Source organism: Zootoca vivipara, chromosome 9, assembly GCF_963506605.1.
Source record: "Zootoca vivipara chromosome 9, rZooViv1.1, whole genome shotgun sequence".
Lineage (NCBI taxonomy): Eukaryota > Metazoa > Chordata > Lepidosauria > Squamata > Lacertidae > Zootoca > Zootoca vivipara.
The window spans coordinates 73,630,121-73,649,673 of NC_083284.1; the positions used below are offsets into that span (position 1 = coordinate 73,630,121).

Below are 19,553 nucleotides of genomic sequence, written 5' to 3' on the forward strand. Positions count from 1 at the left end.
GGTTGAATCCTGACAAGACAGAAGTACTGTTTGTGGGGGACAGGAGGCAGGCAGGTGTGGAGGACTCCCTGGTCCTGAATGGGGTAACTGCCCCTGAAGGACCAGGTACGCAGCCAGGGAGTCATTTTGGACTCACAGCTGTCCATGGAGGTGCAGGTTAATTCTGTATCCAGGGCAGCTGTAGTTTATCAGCTCCATCTGGTATGCAGGCTGAGACCCTACCTGCCTGCGGACTGTCTCACCAGAGTGGTGCATGCTCTAGTTATCTTTCGCTTGGACTACTGCAATGCGCTCTACATGGGGCTACCTTTGAAGGTGACCTGGAAACTACAATTAATCCAGAATGTGGCAGCTAGACTAGTGACTGGGAGTAGCCGCCGAGACCACATAACACCGGTCTTGAAAGATCTACATTGGCTCCCAGTACGTTTCCGAGCACAATTCAAAGTGTTGGTGCTGACTTTTAAAGCCCTAAATGGCCTCGGTCCAGTATACCTGAAGGAGCGTCTCTACCTCCATCGTTCTGCCCGGACACTGAGGTCCAGTGCCGAGGCCTTCTGGTGGTTCCCTCGCTGCGAGAAGCCAAGCTACAGGGAACCAGGCAGAGGGCCTTCTCGGTAGTGGCACCCGCCCTGTGGAACACCCTCCCAACAGATGTCAAAGAGAAAAACAACTACCAGACTTTTAGAAGACATCGGGGAAGCTTTTAATGTTAAATAAATTATTGTATTTTAATACTTCTGTTGGAAGCCGCCTAGAGTGGCTGGGGAAACCCAGCCAGATGGGCGGGGTATAAATAATAAATTATTATTCAATTGGCCAGCATTCCTTATTGGTCTTGTCCACTCTATCCACTGGAGCTTGTTTTCCCATGCAGGGGAAGTCCATAACTAACCAAGGGTTTGAGAGGCATCAGCTACCCTCTCTTGGTTTAGCCAGCCAGTCAAAGCTGTTCCCAGGGTGTGGCCACCATCACATGACGACAGCCTCTAGGATCCAAAGGGTTAGGGCTAGGTGTAGGGTTCATGTTAGGGTAAGGGCTAAAGGTGGACAAACTACCCTAAAAAGAACCACCTGTTACCCCATTATAGGTCCTCCCCCTCCCCTAATGCCCTGTGAAGGATGGTCTCTTACATTTTGTTGACAAACAAATATTTGGGGTGCTTTCTGGGCAGGTCGGAATCCTGTGTCTGCTTCTTGTGTCTTTTTTTAATATTTTATTTTCGGTTTTTTAACAATGTTTTTATACATTAAAATCATTTTCAATTTTTACACATCTGAGATTAATTAAATCCCCCGACTTCCCTGCCCTCCCCTGGTTTCCAGTTTTTCTATTATTTCTATTGCATCTAATTACATTTTTCAAATTCATTTTATATCCTTTCAAATCTTAAATTATATTACATTATAAGTGTTATAATTATCCCGCTAGCGTTTTTAGATATCTGCACTGGTCTTTAAGATACTCTATAATTCCCCCCCCCACTCTTGTGTGTGCTTCTTTGTCATCTATCATGTAAAGTGTGCAGCTTGATTGTCTTCCTTGTGCAATTTAAGGTAAAGGGGCCCCTGACCATCAGGTCCAGTCGTGTCCGACTCTGGGGTTGCGGCGCTCATCTCGCTCTATAGGCCGAGGGAGCCGGCGTTGTCCGCAGACAGCTTCTGGGTCATGTGGCCAGCATGACAAAGCTGCTTCTGACGAACCAGAGCAGCGCACGGAAACGTCGTTTACCTTCCCGCTTGGAGCGGTCCCTATTTATCTACTTGCACTTTGATGTGCTTTCGAACTGCTAGGTGGGCAGGAGCTGGGACCGAGCAACGGAAGCTCACCCCATTACAGGGATTCGAACCGCTGACCTTCTGATCAGCAAGCCCTAGACTCTGTGGTTTAACCTATTCTGCCCAAATCTTTGTGCCACAGCTCTCCTCTACTACTGCCAACAGGATCTTGCTCCGTTTACTCAGGCTTCCTTGTGAGTGCTGCAGTTCCCAGCCACATGGAACCTTGTTCTTGCCCTGGCACCTACAATAGGTTATTTTGTGTTCCTACTCCTGCAAACAACAACAACAACAACACACACACACACACACACACACACACACACACACACAATCTATTGCCCTGATTTTTTCTTTCTTCTTTATGAAACACAGCTGTACTTCGTAGAAGATGGACTGGTTATTTGAAGCGGCTCTTCCTAAGCCCAGTTTTATCAAATGTATTTAACACATTTAATGTTATGGGGAAACTTTCTTTTTGCTCTTGCATTCAGCAGCCTGTCTTAAAGACACAGAGCACCCTCTCACGGGCAGAGAAGTTATAAACCTTTTTAGCTAAATGTGTACAACCCTGTGTACATACTTGGGCTGCCTCCCAACTGGTATTCTTTGGTAAGTGAAGTTTGGCCACAGACTGGAAAATGTAGATTTGGTGCTGTTGTGCAACAAACCCACTTCCAGTAAACAAACAAACGGTGGTGGAACTTTCTCTATGGGCAGTGGAGAGAGACACAGGGACAATTTGCACCAGCTCAAAATTTGCCTTGTTCCTTCGCTTACTCCTTCATTATTCTGTCATTTTACATTTGTCTCATGTCAACTTGTTTTCAGCTCGCTCACACACTAGCTCAGGTATAGATGTGAATGGGATATATTACAACATTTTCTTCCCGAGCCCCACTTGGAAACAAATATTTCACAATCACATCCCAGAACATTCATACTAATTACAGAGGGAGCATGAGAAGTTTAAGGATTAGTCAGTCAGTATCTTTATTATTTCAGTTAATCGTATTTTAAGATTCCTCTGTTTCCAACAGTTAGTATGTGAACAATTTGGTCCAAAATCTGCTTGTAAGATGGATTGTTGCCAAAGCTCTCCAGGAACCTTTTGCTCTCGTTTCACTGGACCCTATACAGCTGCTCATTTGGGGACAGAAGACACATTTGCAAACACATTTCTGTATGCAAGAGCTAAAGTAGCCGCATTCAGGTCAGTAACCCTATGCGCCGTGTACCATTTCACATGCAAAAGACTATGTTACAATTTGCTCTCAGCACAAAGTCCCCTGATGTCAAGTCCTCACTTGGCATTTTTCAACGGTGCCCTTGATGCCCTCAGACGTTGATCAGGGGCTAGATTTATTCTGCGAATATTGAGCTCTGTGGCGAAGGCTCTTGCCTTTTGGTAGAAGTAGAGAGACTTCTCTCGGTCCACCAGGAAGTTGTGGTAAATTATCGCAAGTCTTGTGTAAACCTTCAGTTGAGCCTTTTTGTTTCCCAAGTCCATGGCAGCTGCAAGGGCCAAGTTATAGTATCCAGCAGCGTCAAAAGGGTCCTGAAACAGTGCAGCAAAATATGAGCCAAACAACAATTTACAAATATTCTAAATAAGAATAACCTAAGAATAACCATCACACTTTGTAGGCAGTGGAATTGCTACTTTTTGTGAAGTGTGGCAACTATTTGTTGCCTTTTATAACTGTAGTAGTCACTCCAATTCCTAGAAGAGGGTAAGTTGTTGTGCCCATTTTTGTTTTGCTTTATGGCATCATCATCCAAGTAGCAGCCTGTACTTTATCTCACTAAATTTGGATTTTCTCCATCCAATAAAGGAAGCAATATAGTATTTTTTCTAAAGGTTCTCCAGAACAGGTAAACAAAGACCCAGGTTCATGCCTACAATGGACCTCAGAATCAAAATAGATTTTGGAGCCATAAAAATGACTACATTCATGTGGTCACAAAGGCACATGAATGTGCACACAGAAACTGCAACCCATGCACACACAGAGATTCCCTAGGGGACACAAAGACTTTCAGACGCTTTAAACTTCATGCTTCTCCCTGTTATATTTCCCGCTGTATTTAGTGACAGGATGGTATCTGACTATGTCATATTTGGTGTTGAATCTGATCTGCTCCATAAAATTATGGAACAGCTCAGAAACTCAATGTTATGAAAACATAAGCAAAGCCCAGCAATAAGACTAAAACCAAGGCCACCCCACTCTCCTCTCTCATCTCCTTATTCATCACTTTGAGAGCAAGACAGCACTCCAATCCTCAGCAACAGAAAAAAAAGTGGCTAAAAGCAAAATCCCCAGACCTCGAACTGCTTGTTTCCTTTTTTAAAATGTGTTTCTGCAAATTTGAACTTGAAAAACAAGTGACAAATGTTTGGAAGACAGAAATAGCCAGTGGTAGGAGCGTACACTAATCTTTCACCCACCTGAAGAGGGAATTAAATAGACCAATTCATTTCACACCAGCAAGCAAATAGACAAACTATTCCTAAGGTAGCACCTCGTAGGATATTTTTGATTTAGAATACAGTGGTGCCTCGCTAGACGAATTTAATTCGTTCCACGGGTCTTTTCTTATAACGAAAAATTCGTCTAGCGAATCCCATAGGAATGCATTGAAATTTTTTTGAATTATTTTTTTTGCCCATAGGAACGCATTAATTGAATTTCAATGCATTCCTATGGGAAACCGCGATTCGCTAGATTAATTTTTCATAAAACGAATTCGTCTAGCGAGGCAACCTCCGCTACAAAAAACCTTTCGTTAAGCGGAAATTTCGTTAAGCAGGGCATTCGTTAAGCGAGGCACCACTGTACTGGAATCCAACCCACCTAGCAGTTACGGCAAGACTGTATAATCTCGGTGCCGTTACTTAATCCAGAGCATGCAAAAATATTTTCCGTATTCATATATCAATTCCATCCAAGTGTCTCACCTTTAAGTCATAGAATGTAATGTCTCCAAGAACAAGGTACACTTTTACGTAGTATAGGGCTTCCTCATCAAACTCAAGAGGTGAGGGGCAGAGAGACAAGGCTTTTAAGAAGAAGTGCTCAGTAAGCTCACATTGCCCTAGATGATGGTAGACAACAGCCAGCCGGTGATAGGCTATCCTTTCATTTAACAGATTCCCTAATGAGGTAAGCAAAGGAATCAGCATGGAAATCAAAGAAATAACGGTTAAAACAAACAAGCACAGCACTGTATGCATCTATGAATGACTTGCGCCAGATTCACACATACATGCTCCACATGTGCATGTGTGAAGGGGCCATTGCAGACAGAACTTAAGTATCGTATTAACACACAAGTTTTTCAGTGGACTGGCATTCAAACATCCAGGGTCAAACTGCGACCTGTTGATCCCTTCTCTGCCATCTTCATAAAAGAGTATTTGGGGCCTTAGGTGAGAAGCGGCTGGTTAACTATTTTCCTGCGAACCATTTTCAGCTTTCCCCAGCCACCCACACATACATCTGTTTCCCCTCGCAAGGTTCAAAGTCTACATTTGTGAAGTAAAACCTGCACTATCTGTTTGCCCCCTTTTGGCTGCATGAGGTTGTGGATTCATTTAGGACAGAAGAAGGGAGTCTTTTTAATCCGGCCAGCTGTTTATACTAAAAGAGAGATGCACCAATATCGCATATAGGCATGTATTCCTCTTACACCTATAAGTTTCCCTTTCACTACTAGTTTGATTAAAAGACACAGGTAATCCCAAGATGGAAACTGCTACTGGGAATCGAAAGAGAAGGTGGTCATTCTCGCTCCTTGGGCTAATTCCACTTGCTACATGAAGCCCCTTTGAAATGAGGCAAGCATTATCTTTCTCCTTTATAAATATGATAACAGCTGGACACGGCCCCAGAACAAGGATTGGGAACCTGAAGTTTGGGGGCCGAATGATGCCTTCCAGGTGGTCTATCCAGCCCTTGCGACTCTCCCCAGGCCAGACCCATCACTGTTCCTGCCTATGGGCGTTCCTGTTCCTGTCTGCAATGTGTCCTTGGATTCTGATAATGTGTCTTGCTTGGCTAGATGGAGACATGCATGTGTGTATAGACAGCTCTGTATGTGCAGCCGACTCCATTCCAGCCATTAAAAGGGCAAGTCACATCCATAGGAAACAACAGGGGGCTGGGGCCCACCCCCCAATAATTTTATTCTGGGGAAACAGGCCCCTCAATATTCCCTCCCCCACCCGCCTTCCTGCTCCCTGCACAGAGCAGCCCAGCAGGTTTCTGTTATACTATAATAATTATTATCATTTATTCATTTATTTATTCGTTCATACCCCGCCCATCTGGCTGTGTTTCCCCAGCTACTCTGGACAGCTCCCAACTATACGGTACTCAACAAACATTGTAACTAAAGATTAATATGCAGCTATGCAAAGCTGGGTAAACACTAAATTAAAAGCAAAAGGTCACTCGAGGATTGCTCAGTTTGCCTTGTAGACTTCAAGTTCTTTTAACCCTGAGTTAATCCTGTTGTAGCAAGAGGAGGAACATCTGTTCTAGTGTAAAGGAATAAAGACAGTAGCACACAGATTGTGCTCACAGCATGAGACATGGAAACATTTCAGAGAAATCTAAGGACTGGTTTACACATGCAGTCACAAAGTGATGAATATGCAACCTTGTTTACTGATTTGCATGTTTTTAATTTAGTATATTCCAACTGACCTATTGTATTGCAATTAGGTGGTAAACCAACCAAGTAGATCCATTAGTAGCGCAATGACTTCTGGTGGCACAACACAGCTTCCCCTCCCTCTCTCTCACATGCCTCCAAATCTTTTCTGGGTTTTCCTTCAACCCTCTAGAGCAGATCTGGGGAGATGAAGTTTTGTTGCACACACAGAAATCCTTGCATGAAACTACTTTGCTGGATACTGCCCATTAACCTCAAGGTAGCATACAACAAATTTAGAAGCAAAATTAGTTGAAAGCCTATCACAGAAACAACTACCAGCAGTGGTATAACAGCCGAACCACCACAAAAACATCTGACTCCTAGAGTTCAGGAGTAAGAAGCTCACACTTCCCTTCTGGAAATCCTCCTATGACATCATGGCAGCTGCAGAGAAGGCCTTGCTGCAGGCATCCCCAAACTGCGGCCCTCCAGATGTTTTGGCCTACAACTCCCATGATCCCTAGCTAAGAGAACCAGTGGTCAGGGATTATGGGAATTGTAGTCCAAAACATCTGGAGGGCCGAAGTTTGGGGATGTCTGCCTTGCTGATTGCTGCAAATGCTTCAATGTCATGAGCTGACAAGAGCATGAATTACCGTCCTCAAAGATGACCTCAGCTGGCGGGTGGACTCATATAGGGAAAAGGCAGTCTCTAAATGGGTCATCATCCACAAAGAGAAGATTAGTGCCCCTTCAACATGCTTTCAACAGATAGTTCATACACTGTTGAGTTGTCCATTTTTAAGCAACATGAAATGCAGCCATGTATATGCATGTCTGAATAGGCCCCAAGTGACTTTTAAAAGACTTCTTTACAGTTTTCCATATATTCTCCTTACCTAAATTGACACTGAGCATTAACGCTGTTTGTGCATACTCCAGACATTCCTCATACACCTTTAGAGTTAACAGCAATCCCACCAGTTTGTTGAAGAGTCGGAGCTCAGCACTGCTGTTCTTCATCTTAATAGCAAGTGGTAGAGCCTTGTCCTAAAAGGAGTACAAAAAAAAAAACCAAAACTTTTTAACAGTTACTGGAAAATGTGTTTTCACAAAGAAAATCACCACACTGCATTACAGTGGTACCTCGGTTTATGAACACAATTGGTTCCGGAAGTCTGCTCATAAACTGAAGCGTTCATAAACTGAAATGAACTTTCCCATTGAAAGTAATGGAAAGTGGATTAATCCATTCCAGACGGGTCCGCGGAGTACTCAACCTGAAGCATACTTAACCCGAAGCATGGGTGTAATTGGTTCCGGAAGTCTGTTCATAAACTGAAGCGTTCATAAACTGAAGCGAACTTTCCCATTGAAAGTAATGGAAAGTGAATTAATCCGTTCCAGATGGGTCTGTGGCGTTCATAAACCGAAAATTCGTAAACCGAGGTGTTCATAAACCGAGGTTCCACTGTATTTCATATGGGCCACAACCGCAGCCTCATCTCTCTGACCAGGAGCAGACAGCGGAGAGTTAGAAAGATTAAGAACAGAAAACCAACCCTGTAGAAAGGCACTGCTTTTTCCTTTTCCCATTCTCCATTAAAAAATATGTCTCCTGAAGCTTCAAACAATTCCATTTGCAAATTAGGATCGTGAGTACACAGAGCAGCATTTTGGGCAACCTAGAGAGAGGAGGGAGGAGAGAGAGATAGATTTCATAATTTTGGACCTCTAAAGCAACAATGGTGACTGTTTCAAACAGAAGCACTACATCGGGTCGAGAGCATCAGCCCAGCCAGAATGGTCTGTAGCCAGGACTGATGGCAGCCGCACCTGGAGGGTGTCACACTGGCTACTCCTGGAGTATTTCGATACAACCTTTCTTTTCTTTCTTTCTTCTTTTTAAAAAGTTTTTATTAAGGGTTTTCTTGGCTTTAAAGCAGGAGCAGTCACTGTCAGGGGCGTACCCAGGATCAAAATTAGGGGGGGCAAGGGGCGGGGGCAAGGGGCGGGAGGGGAGGGGCCACAGTGGGAATATGGGCGGGGCTACGTGGCCTGCGTCCTCCCAGCTCTTCTGAGGAGGCAGCCCCAGGCTCTTGTTCCCGGCGCGAAGCTCCAGAGGCGCGCGGGGAACGCAAGCCTGGGGCTGCCTCCTCCGCACCTCCCAGGTCTTCCGAGGAGGCGGCCCCAAGCTCCCGTTCCCGGCGCGAAGCTCCAGAGGTGCGCGGGGAACGCGAGCCTGTGGCTGCCTCCTCCACTTACACTCCCCGCTCCCGCTTAGCGCTCCTCCGCTTACGCTCCCCTCGCGCCTCTGGAGCTTTGCGCTGGGAGCCGGAGCCTGGGGCTGCCACGCTGCGCCCCTTAGCCTTTTGCTTCTGGGGGGGGCAATTGCCCCCTCCTGCCCCCCTGCCCACGGCACTGGTCGCCCCTCTGGGCAGCTCGCCCCATCCCCCGGGTGCGCTGTTTCCCTCCGTCTCTTACGTTTACACCCCACCGCTTTTGCAGCTCGATAGTGGGAGGGGGAGAGGAGAAAGTGCGATGGGTTATGGAAAGGGGAAAGGGGGGAGGGCTGGTCTGTTTCTTTCTGGCTGGGGCCGCGCACCCCACTTTTTGCATTGAGATTTCTTTCTTTTTAGCTTGGGGGGGGCGGGCAGCTGGCTTCTAGAGTAGGGCAGCTGCCCTAACTTGCCCCGTGGTGGGTACGCCCTTGGTCACTGTGGTGGGACAGTGCCCAACACCGGCATCTGTTTGCCTGGATGAGGTCAGAGAAGAGCAGTATGAGCACCGGATTGGGTCTGGTGCACCCATGCAAGCCTAACCTTGCTGCCCTGGCCTGCCCAAGTAAGTGGCAGCAATCCAAGGCATCACCCAGCCACACCAGCTGCTCCTGCTCTAACAAATTGGAGGTGATGTCAGTAACTTGTCTTGTCCAGCGTTCTGATCATTGCGTGCCTAGGAAACACGAGTCCAAGCAGTTTTGCCTTTGTCCTGCCGTTTTACCCCAGGAAACACACTCTTTGGCACTAAACTGGAGCAAGCGTCAATCTGGATAAAACCCAAGTGACGTTTGCTCCAATTCAGTGGCAAACATCAGGTTTTCCCGAGGGAAAGTGGCAGGGCAAGAGAAAGTGTAGGCGAGCCCCTTGTCACTGGGGCTCACCTGAACACCCGAGTTCCCTTCCAAAACTTCCATTCCCTCTATTCTGTTATCCAATACTTTCACAGAGCTTGCCTCTTGTTTCTGGGAGGATGTGAAGATACCTTTTAAAACAGCTGCGCACCCACCCACTTGGACTATGCTTCAAACACACATAGCATCTCAAAAGCTTGCAAATATCTCAGTATGACGACGTCTCTTTGCAGATCCCTCATTTGGCATCACTTGTTCTCCCCCTTTGCTTTCTAATCAGATTAACATGTTCCTAATTTATATGCTCCCGACAGAGTTAGACAGCTGCTCTATCACTGAGGCAAAATAACAGAAGACAAAGATGGCATTAAACTGTATTTTTAACCTATGCAATCTCTTTTTAACCCAGCTATCAATTCCCAAGGCAGCATTAATCTTACCTGGATATAAAGATCTACAAGCTCGTTCTGCCTCAATTTGTAATATATCTTTCCTGCCTGAAGCCAAGCCTGTGCCTCCCTCTCTTTTGATTGAAGATCAATGAATATTCCAAGGCTTCTTTTGGTGTACTCCAGGGCAGATCTGTATGCCCTAAAAGAAATCAGAGTAAGGAAAGGAGACACCTGTCCCCACTAACATTGTGTGCCACTTTGTTTTCAAGGAAGCTTCTTCCAGCTACCACATACTATTGTTGTCAAAGTCACCGCGGACCATCATAATATATCCATAGGTTGCTTTAATACTGACAGTTCATGGTCCAAGTAAAACAAAAACACCTTTCAACTAATAATTTACTTGAAGCTTAAGATGAAATATCAGATGGCTATTTATCAAACATTAAGTCTCCCTTATGACTTCCGATCTGTAGTGGTCAAGCCATTCACCAGGAGCAGTGATGAAGGGGGCTTGTCCTTGTGGCAATGTTGTGTCTGAGTGCGTGTGGTCCCCCACATGGCAGCCATTCACTTATTTAAGAGACAGACTGCAGACCTAAACATGCTCCCTGCCCTGATCATTCCATTTTCTGGCATGAGAAACGGGGATTTGCTTCTTATCAATGGCATCCCATTTCCCAAAACAGAATAACAGAAAGAAATGGCGCTTGCTACACAAGTCATGGAAGTTGTAGTTCAGCAACACCTGGCACACTGGGAGCCAGCAATTGTTTTCTGACTCTGGTTTCTATCCAAGCTAGATCCAGGCACCTGTAGAGCTTGCCTCTCCTTTGAGTCAGACTTAACAGGGCACTGAAGTTCTTTTCCAGTTGTGGCCCAGTAGCAGGGCCTCACCGGCATCTTTAGTTGCTGCCTCTCTGCACCTCAGTGCTGCTGCAGCTAAGAGCATCAAAATAATACGGGGAAAATGGGTAAGATACAAAAAAAACTAAGAGTCAAAAAATAAAACATTCAAGCATACTGTGTAACAGCTTTACAGGGCTAACGTATAGCCCAGACATCCCCAAACTGCGCCCCTCCAGATGTTTTGGACTACAATTCCCATCTTCCCCAACCACTGGTCCTGTTAGCTAGGGATCATGGGAGTTGTAGGCCAAAACATCTGGATGCCTGATATAGCCTGTTGCAGCTCTTACATATCCACTTGAGAAAGAGGCTGCACAAGCTCTAGGGCAGATCAACCTGCTGACCTCCAGAGGTTTGGAATTGCAACTCCTTTTAGCCCCTGCTAATTGTAGTCCAAAAACTGTTGTAGATCAAAAGCTCTGGACAGTCCCAGGCTGGTGAAGGCAGCTCAAGCCCAAAGAGAAGCTCTTTGCATTCGTTTCACTTTTCTTGCATAAAGCTCTAGCACGAGGTGTAAAAAAGTTTTCCCGCGAGTGGAAGGTGGCTTTTTGCATGCAGAAGGGCACCTTGGGGTCTGGCTCACTGACATAAAACTAGCAATGTAACTAAAAAGCTTTCAAATTGAGACAAATCAGCTTCCTGTTCTGCCTGTTGTTACCTTTCTGTGCCTAAAGATAGATACAGCTGACTGATCGTTTCCAGTATCTGCCCCTCCATGACTTTGTCGGATGTTTTCCTAACTAAGGAGAGTTGATACTCATTGTAGACGACACACAGAGCTTCATCTGGAAGGACTGTACTGTAGAACTGACACAGATGCTGAACGGCCCGTAGCTGCCCTATAAAGAAAAGGGAACAAATGATTTAATGGAACATGCTGGTTCCAAGGGACCACACTTGCTATTGTAAGGCCCCTGCATAGAGATATGGCTTGGATATCCCATGTTTTCCTGAAGGCTCAGAGTAATTTATAACAAGCTGAACTCATGCTTCGTACACAAGAACTCCCTGGCTTATTGACACTGATGAATTAGACAAATAAAAAAATGCTGTATTTTTTATCCACTGGTCTATAATTACTTTCATTCTAAGAATCTTGGTCATCCAGCTGAAGTGGCCAACACATACTTTGAACAGGGCAAGCTGTCAGTCTGCCACTCCCAAAGGGAATTGTACGGGGGGGGGGGGGGGAAATGGCCACTTTCAGTGTTTATGGCAACAATCAAACAAAATACATACACATACAACAAAATCTTCTAACGGGCGGAGGGGTATGTTCACCGATGAACTTTGGCATTACCCCAATTTACCAGGTTCCATCTTATCTAACCTCCCTTTCCGTGGCGTCACACAGATTTGCTTTTATTAAAGCGAGGTTTAATGTTTTTCCATCAAATGTGCTGGGACACAGATTTACCAAGGTCTCTGTTTTGTGTGGTTGTGACAACAAGTCAACTGAATCCCTCCAGCATATAATGTTCAATTGCCCCATGTATAGAGCGGCTCGGGTTAGTATATTGAACCCGATAATCCAGAAACTAGCTGATAAGCCAGTTGAGTCTCACCTTGCATACATGCTGCAAGACACGGATCCCCATAGAACCTTGCAGGTTGCAAGGTTTTTTAACCTCAGTTCTCTCGCACAAGAGACGTTCTGGAATGCTGTTTGATTACTGAAAGTTTTTATTTATATTAATCTTAATCAAAAATTTGACTCTCTTGTATATTATTTGTCTCCCCCAATTGCCGTGATGCGTTTTAGGATGTATTTTGTAAATGGTCTTGTGATTTTGTAATGGTTTTGTCTAGTTCTGTTATGGTCTTGTTTTGTTTTGTTTTGTTTGTTTATATGGGCTTAAAGCCATAATAAATATCTATCTAAAACACACACACACACATACACACACACACACACACACACACACACACACCTGCCCCACTCAAGGCTGTGGGTGGCTAGATAACCAAGTTGTTAAAAAGGAAATACATTCTTTTTTAAACCAGATGGAAGCAATGCTGCAGCCCTCAGATACCTTGTAAAGCAGTGATGGCCAAACTTGGCTCTCCAGCTGTTTTGGGACTACAACTCCCATCATCCCTAGTTAACAGGACCAGTGGTCAGGGATTATGGGAATTGTAGTCCCAAAACAGCTGGAGGACCAAGTTTGGCCATCACTGTTATAAAGGGATCAACAGGACTGCAGATTCTGAAAAGGACTCATGATCTGATCCCAGTCACAATGCACCTTGATTGGACCAGGTGTTGGCTTAGGAATCCCAACTTCTGAAGGTTCTTCCCCCATCCCCAATTAGGGGTTTGATAAAAGTGGCAGTTTTCATAACCTCACCCTGGTATTTACATCCATTGCTTGTTCCAGCTCATTATAACAAATGAAGAATTTGGAGGTAGCAATCTCTGTCCTGAGAAGCTTTTTCTAGTAGGATGAGGGAAGGGACTCAGGAAAGGACACTTAATCGATAATTATGACAAAGAATGAACAAGCTAATTCAAAAGTAGCAAATGAGTTTGCAAAGGAAATAAGGGAACCAACTTTTCTCATATTTCCCTGTGCAGAGATAACTTCTCATCTAAGCATCTGAAATACAAGTTACCCCAGTTTTGAAAGCAAGATAATATACGTACCTTCCAAATGGTTTGCTTCCATTGCTACCAAAAATGCCCATTCATAACAACATCTCCCTTTATCTTTATAAATTCCATTGGCATAGTAGCATCCTAGCCTGAGAAGGATGTCTATAAAATCTCTGCCACATTCAACACTTGGCAGTTCAGAAAACAGTGTGACTGCTTTAATTAAGAAATGCTCTCCAAGACTTCTGGCAGCTGAATGCAGACAGAGAATCCCAAGGTTGGCCAAAGCCACAGCCTGATTATGTACTATTCCCATCTCTCTTGAAATGCTCAGGGCTTTATAGTAGCTTTCAGCTGCCTGCTTGGTATTGTTCATTCTCTTTAAAACAATGGCAGTCATGTTATAAACAATACCTAACTGCTGGTGACTGCTCTGTGTAGACTCTACTACAACATTTAAAATGTCCAGAGCCACAGTGTTTTGTTGGTGGAGAATATACAGCCAACTGAGGGAGACTAAATGACCAATAAGTTCTTCACTGCTTGAATGTGCATTTGTATCTATTGCCTTCTCCATGTAGTCGATTGCTTTTCCGTACTGTTTGTGGTGGCTATATAGTAGAGACAGATTGCAACAAACCATGCTGCACAACTTTGGGTGTTCTTTGCTGGTCTCTAGCAAGTGGAGTACTTGTCTGAGATAATACGCAGTCTGGGAGGGATGTCTTTGTCCCACAGTTTTCAAACAGTGGACTTTGGGAGCATTTTTAAATACTAAGTCAATGCTTCTGAATAACTCCAGCAAACTGCATGAGCTGCAAGAGGCGGCCACCTTAACACAGCTTAGCACAAGGTGGGGCAAACACTTCTCACTGTAGAGTGGACCTAGCTTAAAATAGCAATCAACTGACAATGAGCCATTTTGCAAACCCAAGGCATTATTCAGAAGCTGCAGCCTTTCTAGAAATGGCAGGGCTTCTTCACCCTGGCGAAAGTTCAGATAGTGCTTTGCTAGAAGGAAGCATGCTCTAGCTTCTGCATACTTGCTTTGACTAAGCACTGCCCTTTTTAAAGCGTACTTCAGAATATCTGATTCCATTCTGGTGCTGCTGATGTAGTTGGGAATTCCCATAAGCAAAGAAGCAACCTTTTCAAAAAAGCAAGCACATTTTTCCTTGTTCTTTTGCTTCAGGTAGATACCAGTTAGATTTGTATAAAGAGAAGCTATGAGGAAGAGGTCACTAAAATCTCCCAGTGTTGTTGCCAAAGCTTCTTCAAAATAAACTCGAGCTTGAGAAAGCTTGAATTTCCGGACACTCATTCTCCCCAAGAGATAGCAGAGCCTCGCCAAAGCCCTTGGCAGACTTGCTCGTTTTGCCGCTTCCCTTGCCAGTACAAAATAATCAACCAGATCTTCCTCGCTGGCATAGCCATGGAATAGGGTGCTAAGAAAGGAAAATGAGAGGTCGTATATGTTTTTGAAACTGCTCTCATATCCTTTGCAGTTCAGAAACAACAGTAAGGAATCCAGGATTTCTGGCCCACAAACTCCATCCTCTGGGCATATGCAGAAGTGTGGATCCTGGGATTTAGAAGGCATCTCCTCATCCGAAGCAGAGAATGGCCTTTTTTTATCCTTGACCTCTTCCCTGTGAAACTGCGAGCTTCTCACTTTTATCAGGGACTGCACCATATTGTCTTTCATTGTGCCAGAATGCTTGTTAAGGAAGGAATGAGACATCTCTGAAATACAAAAGACAGAGAATTGCAGGAAGTAAGGAAAGCATAAGAACACATTGTGATGAATAGGTAAAGGTAAAGGGACCCCTGACTGTTAGGTCCAGTCACGGACGACTCTGGGGTTGCAGCGCTCATCTCGCTTTATTGGCCAAGGGAGCCGGCGTATAGCTTCCGGGTCATGTGGCCAGCGAACGAGAGCAGTGCACGGAAACACTGTTTACCTTCCCGCCGGAGCGGTACCTATTTATCTACGTACTTGCACTTCGTGCTTTCAAACTGCTACCGTAGGTTGGCAGGAGCAGGGAGCAAGCAACAGGAGCTCATCCCGTCGCGGGGATTTGAACCGCCGACCTTCTGATTCGCAAGCCCTAGGCTCAGTGCTTTAGACCACAGTGCCACCCGCATCCCAAGTCTAATTACCAGATTAGAAGTCAGTTTATGAACCATGTATGAGAGAGGGACTTCTTCCATAGGCAAAGCAGAACAAGGGTACATGTGGGCCTGAGGTATTTCTAGATGATAGATAGATAGATAGATAGATAGATAGATAGATAGATAGATAGATAGATAGATAGATAGGTAAGAGTTCACAAGCAACATCTGATAACATTCTCAGAGCACTTACAGATGGGATATTTATCCTGATTTGTCTGCAGAGACATTAGACAATGTTTGCTCTTTAATGAGCATTCATTCTGATTTGTTTATGGGGAAGACTAGAGGGTGTTGCATACAAGCAAATGCTATCTCAAACTTCCCATTGCATTTCTCCGTCTCCTCCTTTTTTGCAAAAAGTCTGATATTTTGGGAAAGTGGCTTGTTGTGTAAGACATTGCAATCAACTGCAATGGCACAACCTGGGATTTGCCACTATGGAACTGAATCCCACCTGAAAATAGCAACAGAAATAATAAGATCAGGTTGGGTCCTGCTCAACGAAGGGCAAAATCTGCTTATCAGAGGAAAAAGTAAACTGCATTACATTTTTGATATACATTTATCTCACCGCACAAGAAGAAATACCAAGAACTACAAGAAAAACATTGGACCAAACTAGGGAAAACAGAGTAAAGAGTGGAACAGGACTTTAATCAGGGAAAAGGCATCAGGAAAGGATCGAACTGCTTCCTGCAGAGCCTTTTCCACAATCCAGTTATGCAGCTGTCTGGAAAGGGTGGAGGTGCAGGGAGACACACACACTGCTAATCCCTCTGCTTTGCCCTTTTACCTCGCTCGGTAGATTTCTCAAATTCAAAATCTTCTTGGCGATCTAATAATAGAAGGAAAAACTTTTAAGCCACCCCATCGCTGTAGTTATTGCAGAGAATGAAACTACACAAAATGTGCAATGTGAACACAATCATTTTCATTAAATCCACCTGGTCATTTTCTGGTGTATTAAGCACAACCCTGGATCACAATAGCCATATTGCATATATTTTGTAAAGAAGAATCTGAAATTTCACAGAATGAAGCCAGCAGAAATTGTAATTCATCTGTGGTGTGCTGAAGCAGGGCCGTCTTAAGCATAAGTGCCCTAGCGCCGCGGTGCGAAGATCCCTCCGGCGCGCCCCACCCCCCGTTTTCCAGCGCGGCTGCTGTCTGGCGGTCCTGCGCCACCCAGCCTTGCCGTAGGGCAAGGCAGAATATGAATTTTGAACAATTTGCTCATGATTTCAAGTCTTATCAGCTGCTCTAATGAAAACGAAAACATTGGATTCTGCCTGTTGTTTGATGTGATATTTTTGCAGAAAGAAGCCACTAGGAAGGCTGAAAGGTCAAAGCCAGGAAACAGCAGTTTTTATATTTAATCAGGATTTTATCCTTATTGTATATTGATTGGCATATGGATGGTTATTGTCTTTATAATGGATGTTTTGCGAAAAATATTTTTCCCCCGGTAACTGTAATAGACCTTAGCTTTCTCCAGAAGAACTCAAGTTATTGAATCTGAAAGTTGCTTACCTAATTGATATAAATTGCAAATGTTATAATGTGATGTTTGTGCCAAGAGGTTCACCACATTTTCTTCCAAAAGGGCATTTTCTTTTGCAGAAGAATGCTCATCTTCAAAGAAAGCCAGGCATGGTGGTCTGAAGGAAGCACACGATACAGAGGAGTTAGGACACAGAAGACAACATAGGACATAGAAGGAGTGGTAGGAAAGCTGTTCGGGTGGCAGCGTGACTAAAGAAAGAGGGAGAAAGTAGGCAGTAGCCTGACAAGGAGGAGGAAATAATGTCCTTGAGACCTGGAGGAGCCAAGAACACATGACCAATATAATGGTGCAAAATAGCAACAGATTCTGAGTTTTCATTTAAAAAAACAACCCCAAACCCCCAAGTCTCTATACCCTCCTAAAAGGAAAATTATGAAACAAAATGTGAAAAATAAGCAATTTCTGTGAGATGATCTAGTCCAACTGCCCTTTCCTTTTAGTCCTTTTTGCCAGTGGGTGAAGTAAGAACTGTGAATAATGGGTGGATTTTTTGACAGCAGATTATAGGAAACCCTGGGGTCTCAAAGTGCCGCTGTTTCCCCCTCCCCTTTGGTGCACTTTTTCTTTACTGATTCCATTTCGCTTTCTAGTCCTTGGAATCCCTTCATTTCTTCCTAGCAACCAGGATGCATCTTTCCTATGGATTCACTTGAGATCAAGCCAGTGACTGGGATGTGGAATTTTTTGTAGGGGAACAGTTAAGGCCAGAGGTGCTAGCTTGCGAAGGCAATTTTGGTGGGAACTTAAATATAGGCAGCCCACTATGTTTGAAGAGCTATATAAAGTAAAATAATAATGTTAACACAGTGAAATTATTATTCATAAAATAAGAAAACAATTCTGCAACATTTTAAAAACCTATTAATTACCTTAGTGGTTGTGCTGTTAAGGCAGAACATTGGAAAGTGGGAGCCTGTTTTATTTTATTTTTTTACTGAGCAATTCAGAAAAAGACAGACTTCCTTATTATTTTACCTATACGTAAAATAGTAAAATGTTTTTTTAAGAAACAACAACACACATTTAAAATAGAAAGCAGATCATTTCTTTCACTGTCTGCCACCCCAGTGGCTAAATACCTAAGATAACTGTGCTTAGGAATCAATCCCACTTACCCAAAATGCCTAAAATGCACAATAATCAGGCCAATTTATGATTTAATTTAAGCCTTGGAGTTGTACTAATTGGTGCAGAAGGCGGGGGTGAGGAAAGCATAGCTGTCAAGTTTTCCCTTTTCTCACGAGGAAATCAGCCCTGAGTGCTCACTGGAAGGACAGATCCTGAAGCTGAGGCTCCAATACTTTGGCCACCTCATGAGAAGAGAAGACTCCCTGGAAAAGACCCTGATGTTGGGAAAGATTGAGGGCACTAGGAGAAGGGGACGACAGAGGATGAGATGATTGGACAGTGTTCTCGAAGCTACGAACATGAGTTTGACCAAACTGCGGCAGGCAGTGCAAGACAGGAGTGCCTGGGGTCACGAAGAGTCACATTTCATGTGTTCCTGGGGGAGGGTATTTTGGGAATGGTGCCAGAGCCCTCAACTACCTTAATCTGTCCTTGGCTATGAACAAGAGGAGTGAAACAAGGGGAACAAACTTATACATTTGGCCTTCAGAATGTAGAGGCTGTCAGAAAGGAAGAAAGGGAATGGGGCGCAGAGTTGTGCTGGGTCTTGAAGATGCCGTTTCTGCTGTGGAAATCCTAATCATGCAACAAGAGCACCAAACCCAAACCCAGGGATGCGTCTCGCATACTGTACTGCTTTGACCTAACCTGCCAGTTCTTTGCTTGAAGGCTTCCAGTCTCAACTGCCACTTGGAAAGAGCTATTATTCCAATATTCTCTCTAGTTTTCCTCAAGTAAACATACCTAGTGGGCATAGCCAAGGGGGGGGCAGGGGGGCAGCTGCTCCCCCAAAATCAAGTAAATCAATAAAAATACTTAACTAACTGAGGTTCTTCCCCCCCCCCTAACATAAAGCCTGCTCCCCGCTAGCATAAATCCTGGCTACGCCCATGCATTGAAGTCACTTCTAGCCTTCGAGAGCAGTAAGTATAACTGGAGAACAGAATATTCCTGTCTCTATTACAATATATGCCTGTTGTCTTTGTCTATGGAGTTTTCTTGGCAGGGATACTGGAGTGGTTTGCCAGTTCCTTCTCCAGGTGGATCACGTTTAGTCAAAACTCTCCACTATGACCTGTCCATCTTGGGTGGCCCTGCATGGCATAGCTCATAGCTTCTCTGAGTTATTCAAGCCCCTTCGCCATGACAAGGCATTGATCCATGAAGGGTGCTGGAGGAGACTCTTGAGAGTCCCATGGACTGCAAGAAGATCAAACC

The 19,553-nt window shown here is 44.4% G+C and overlaps 1 protein-coding gene across 1 annotated transcript in view; it reads right to left on the reverse strand.

Annotated features, from left to right (window-relative positions):
* Positions 1–2,501: 2,501 nt before the first annotated feature.
* Positions 2,502–19,553, reverse strand: part of SH3TC1 (SH3 domain and tetratricopeptide repeats 1) — a 32,473-nt gene continuing 15,421 nt past the window's right edge. The window contains exons 9-17 of the mRNA XM_060278265.1: positions 17,174–17,301; positions 16,437–16,478; positions 13,520–15,211; positions 11,534–11,714; positions 10,015–10,165; positions 8,004–8,126; positions 7,341–7,491; positions 4,742–4,938; positions 2,502–3,337 (exon numbers count right to left, since the gene is read on the reverse strand). Coding sequence (XP_060134248.1) covers positions 3,083–3,337; positions 4,742–4,938; positions 7,341–7,491; positions 8,004–8,126; positions 10,015–10,165; positions 11,534–11,714; positions 13,520–15,211; positions 16,437–16,478; positions 17,174–17,301 — 2,920 coding nt within the window. The 3' untranslated portion in view covers positions 2,502–3,082. The remainder of the gene's footprint in view (positions 3,338–4,741; positions 4,939–7,340; positions 7,492–8,003; positions 8,127–10,014; positions 10,166–11,533; positions 11,715–13,519; positions 15,212–16,436; positions 16,479–17,173; positions 17,302–19,553) is intronic.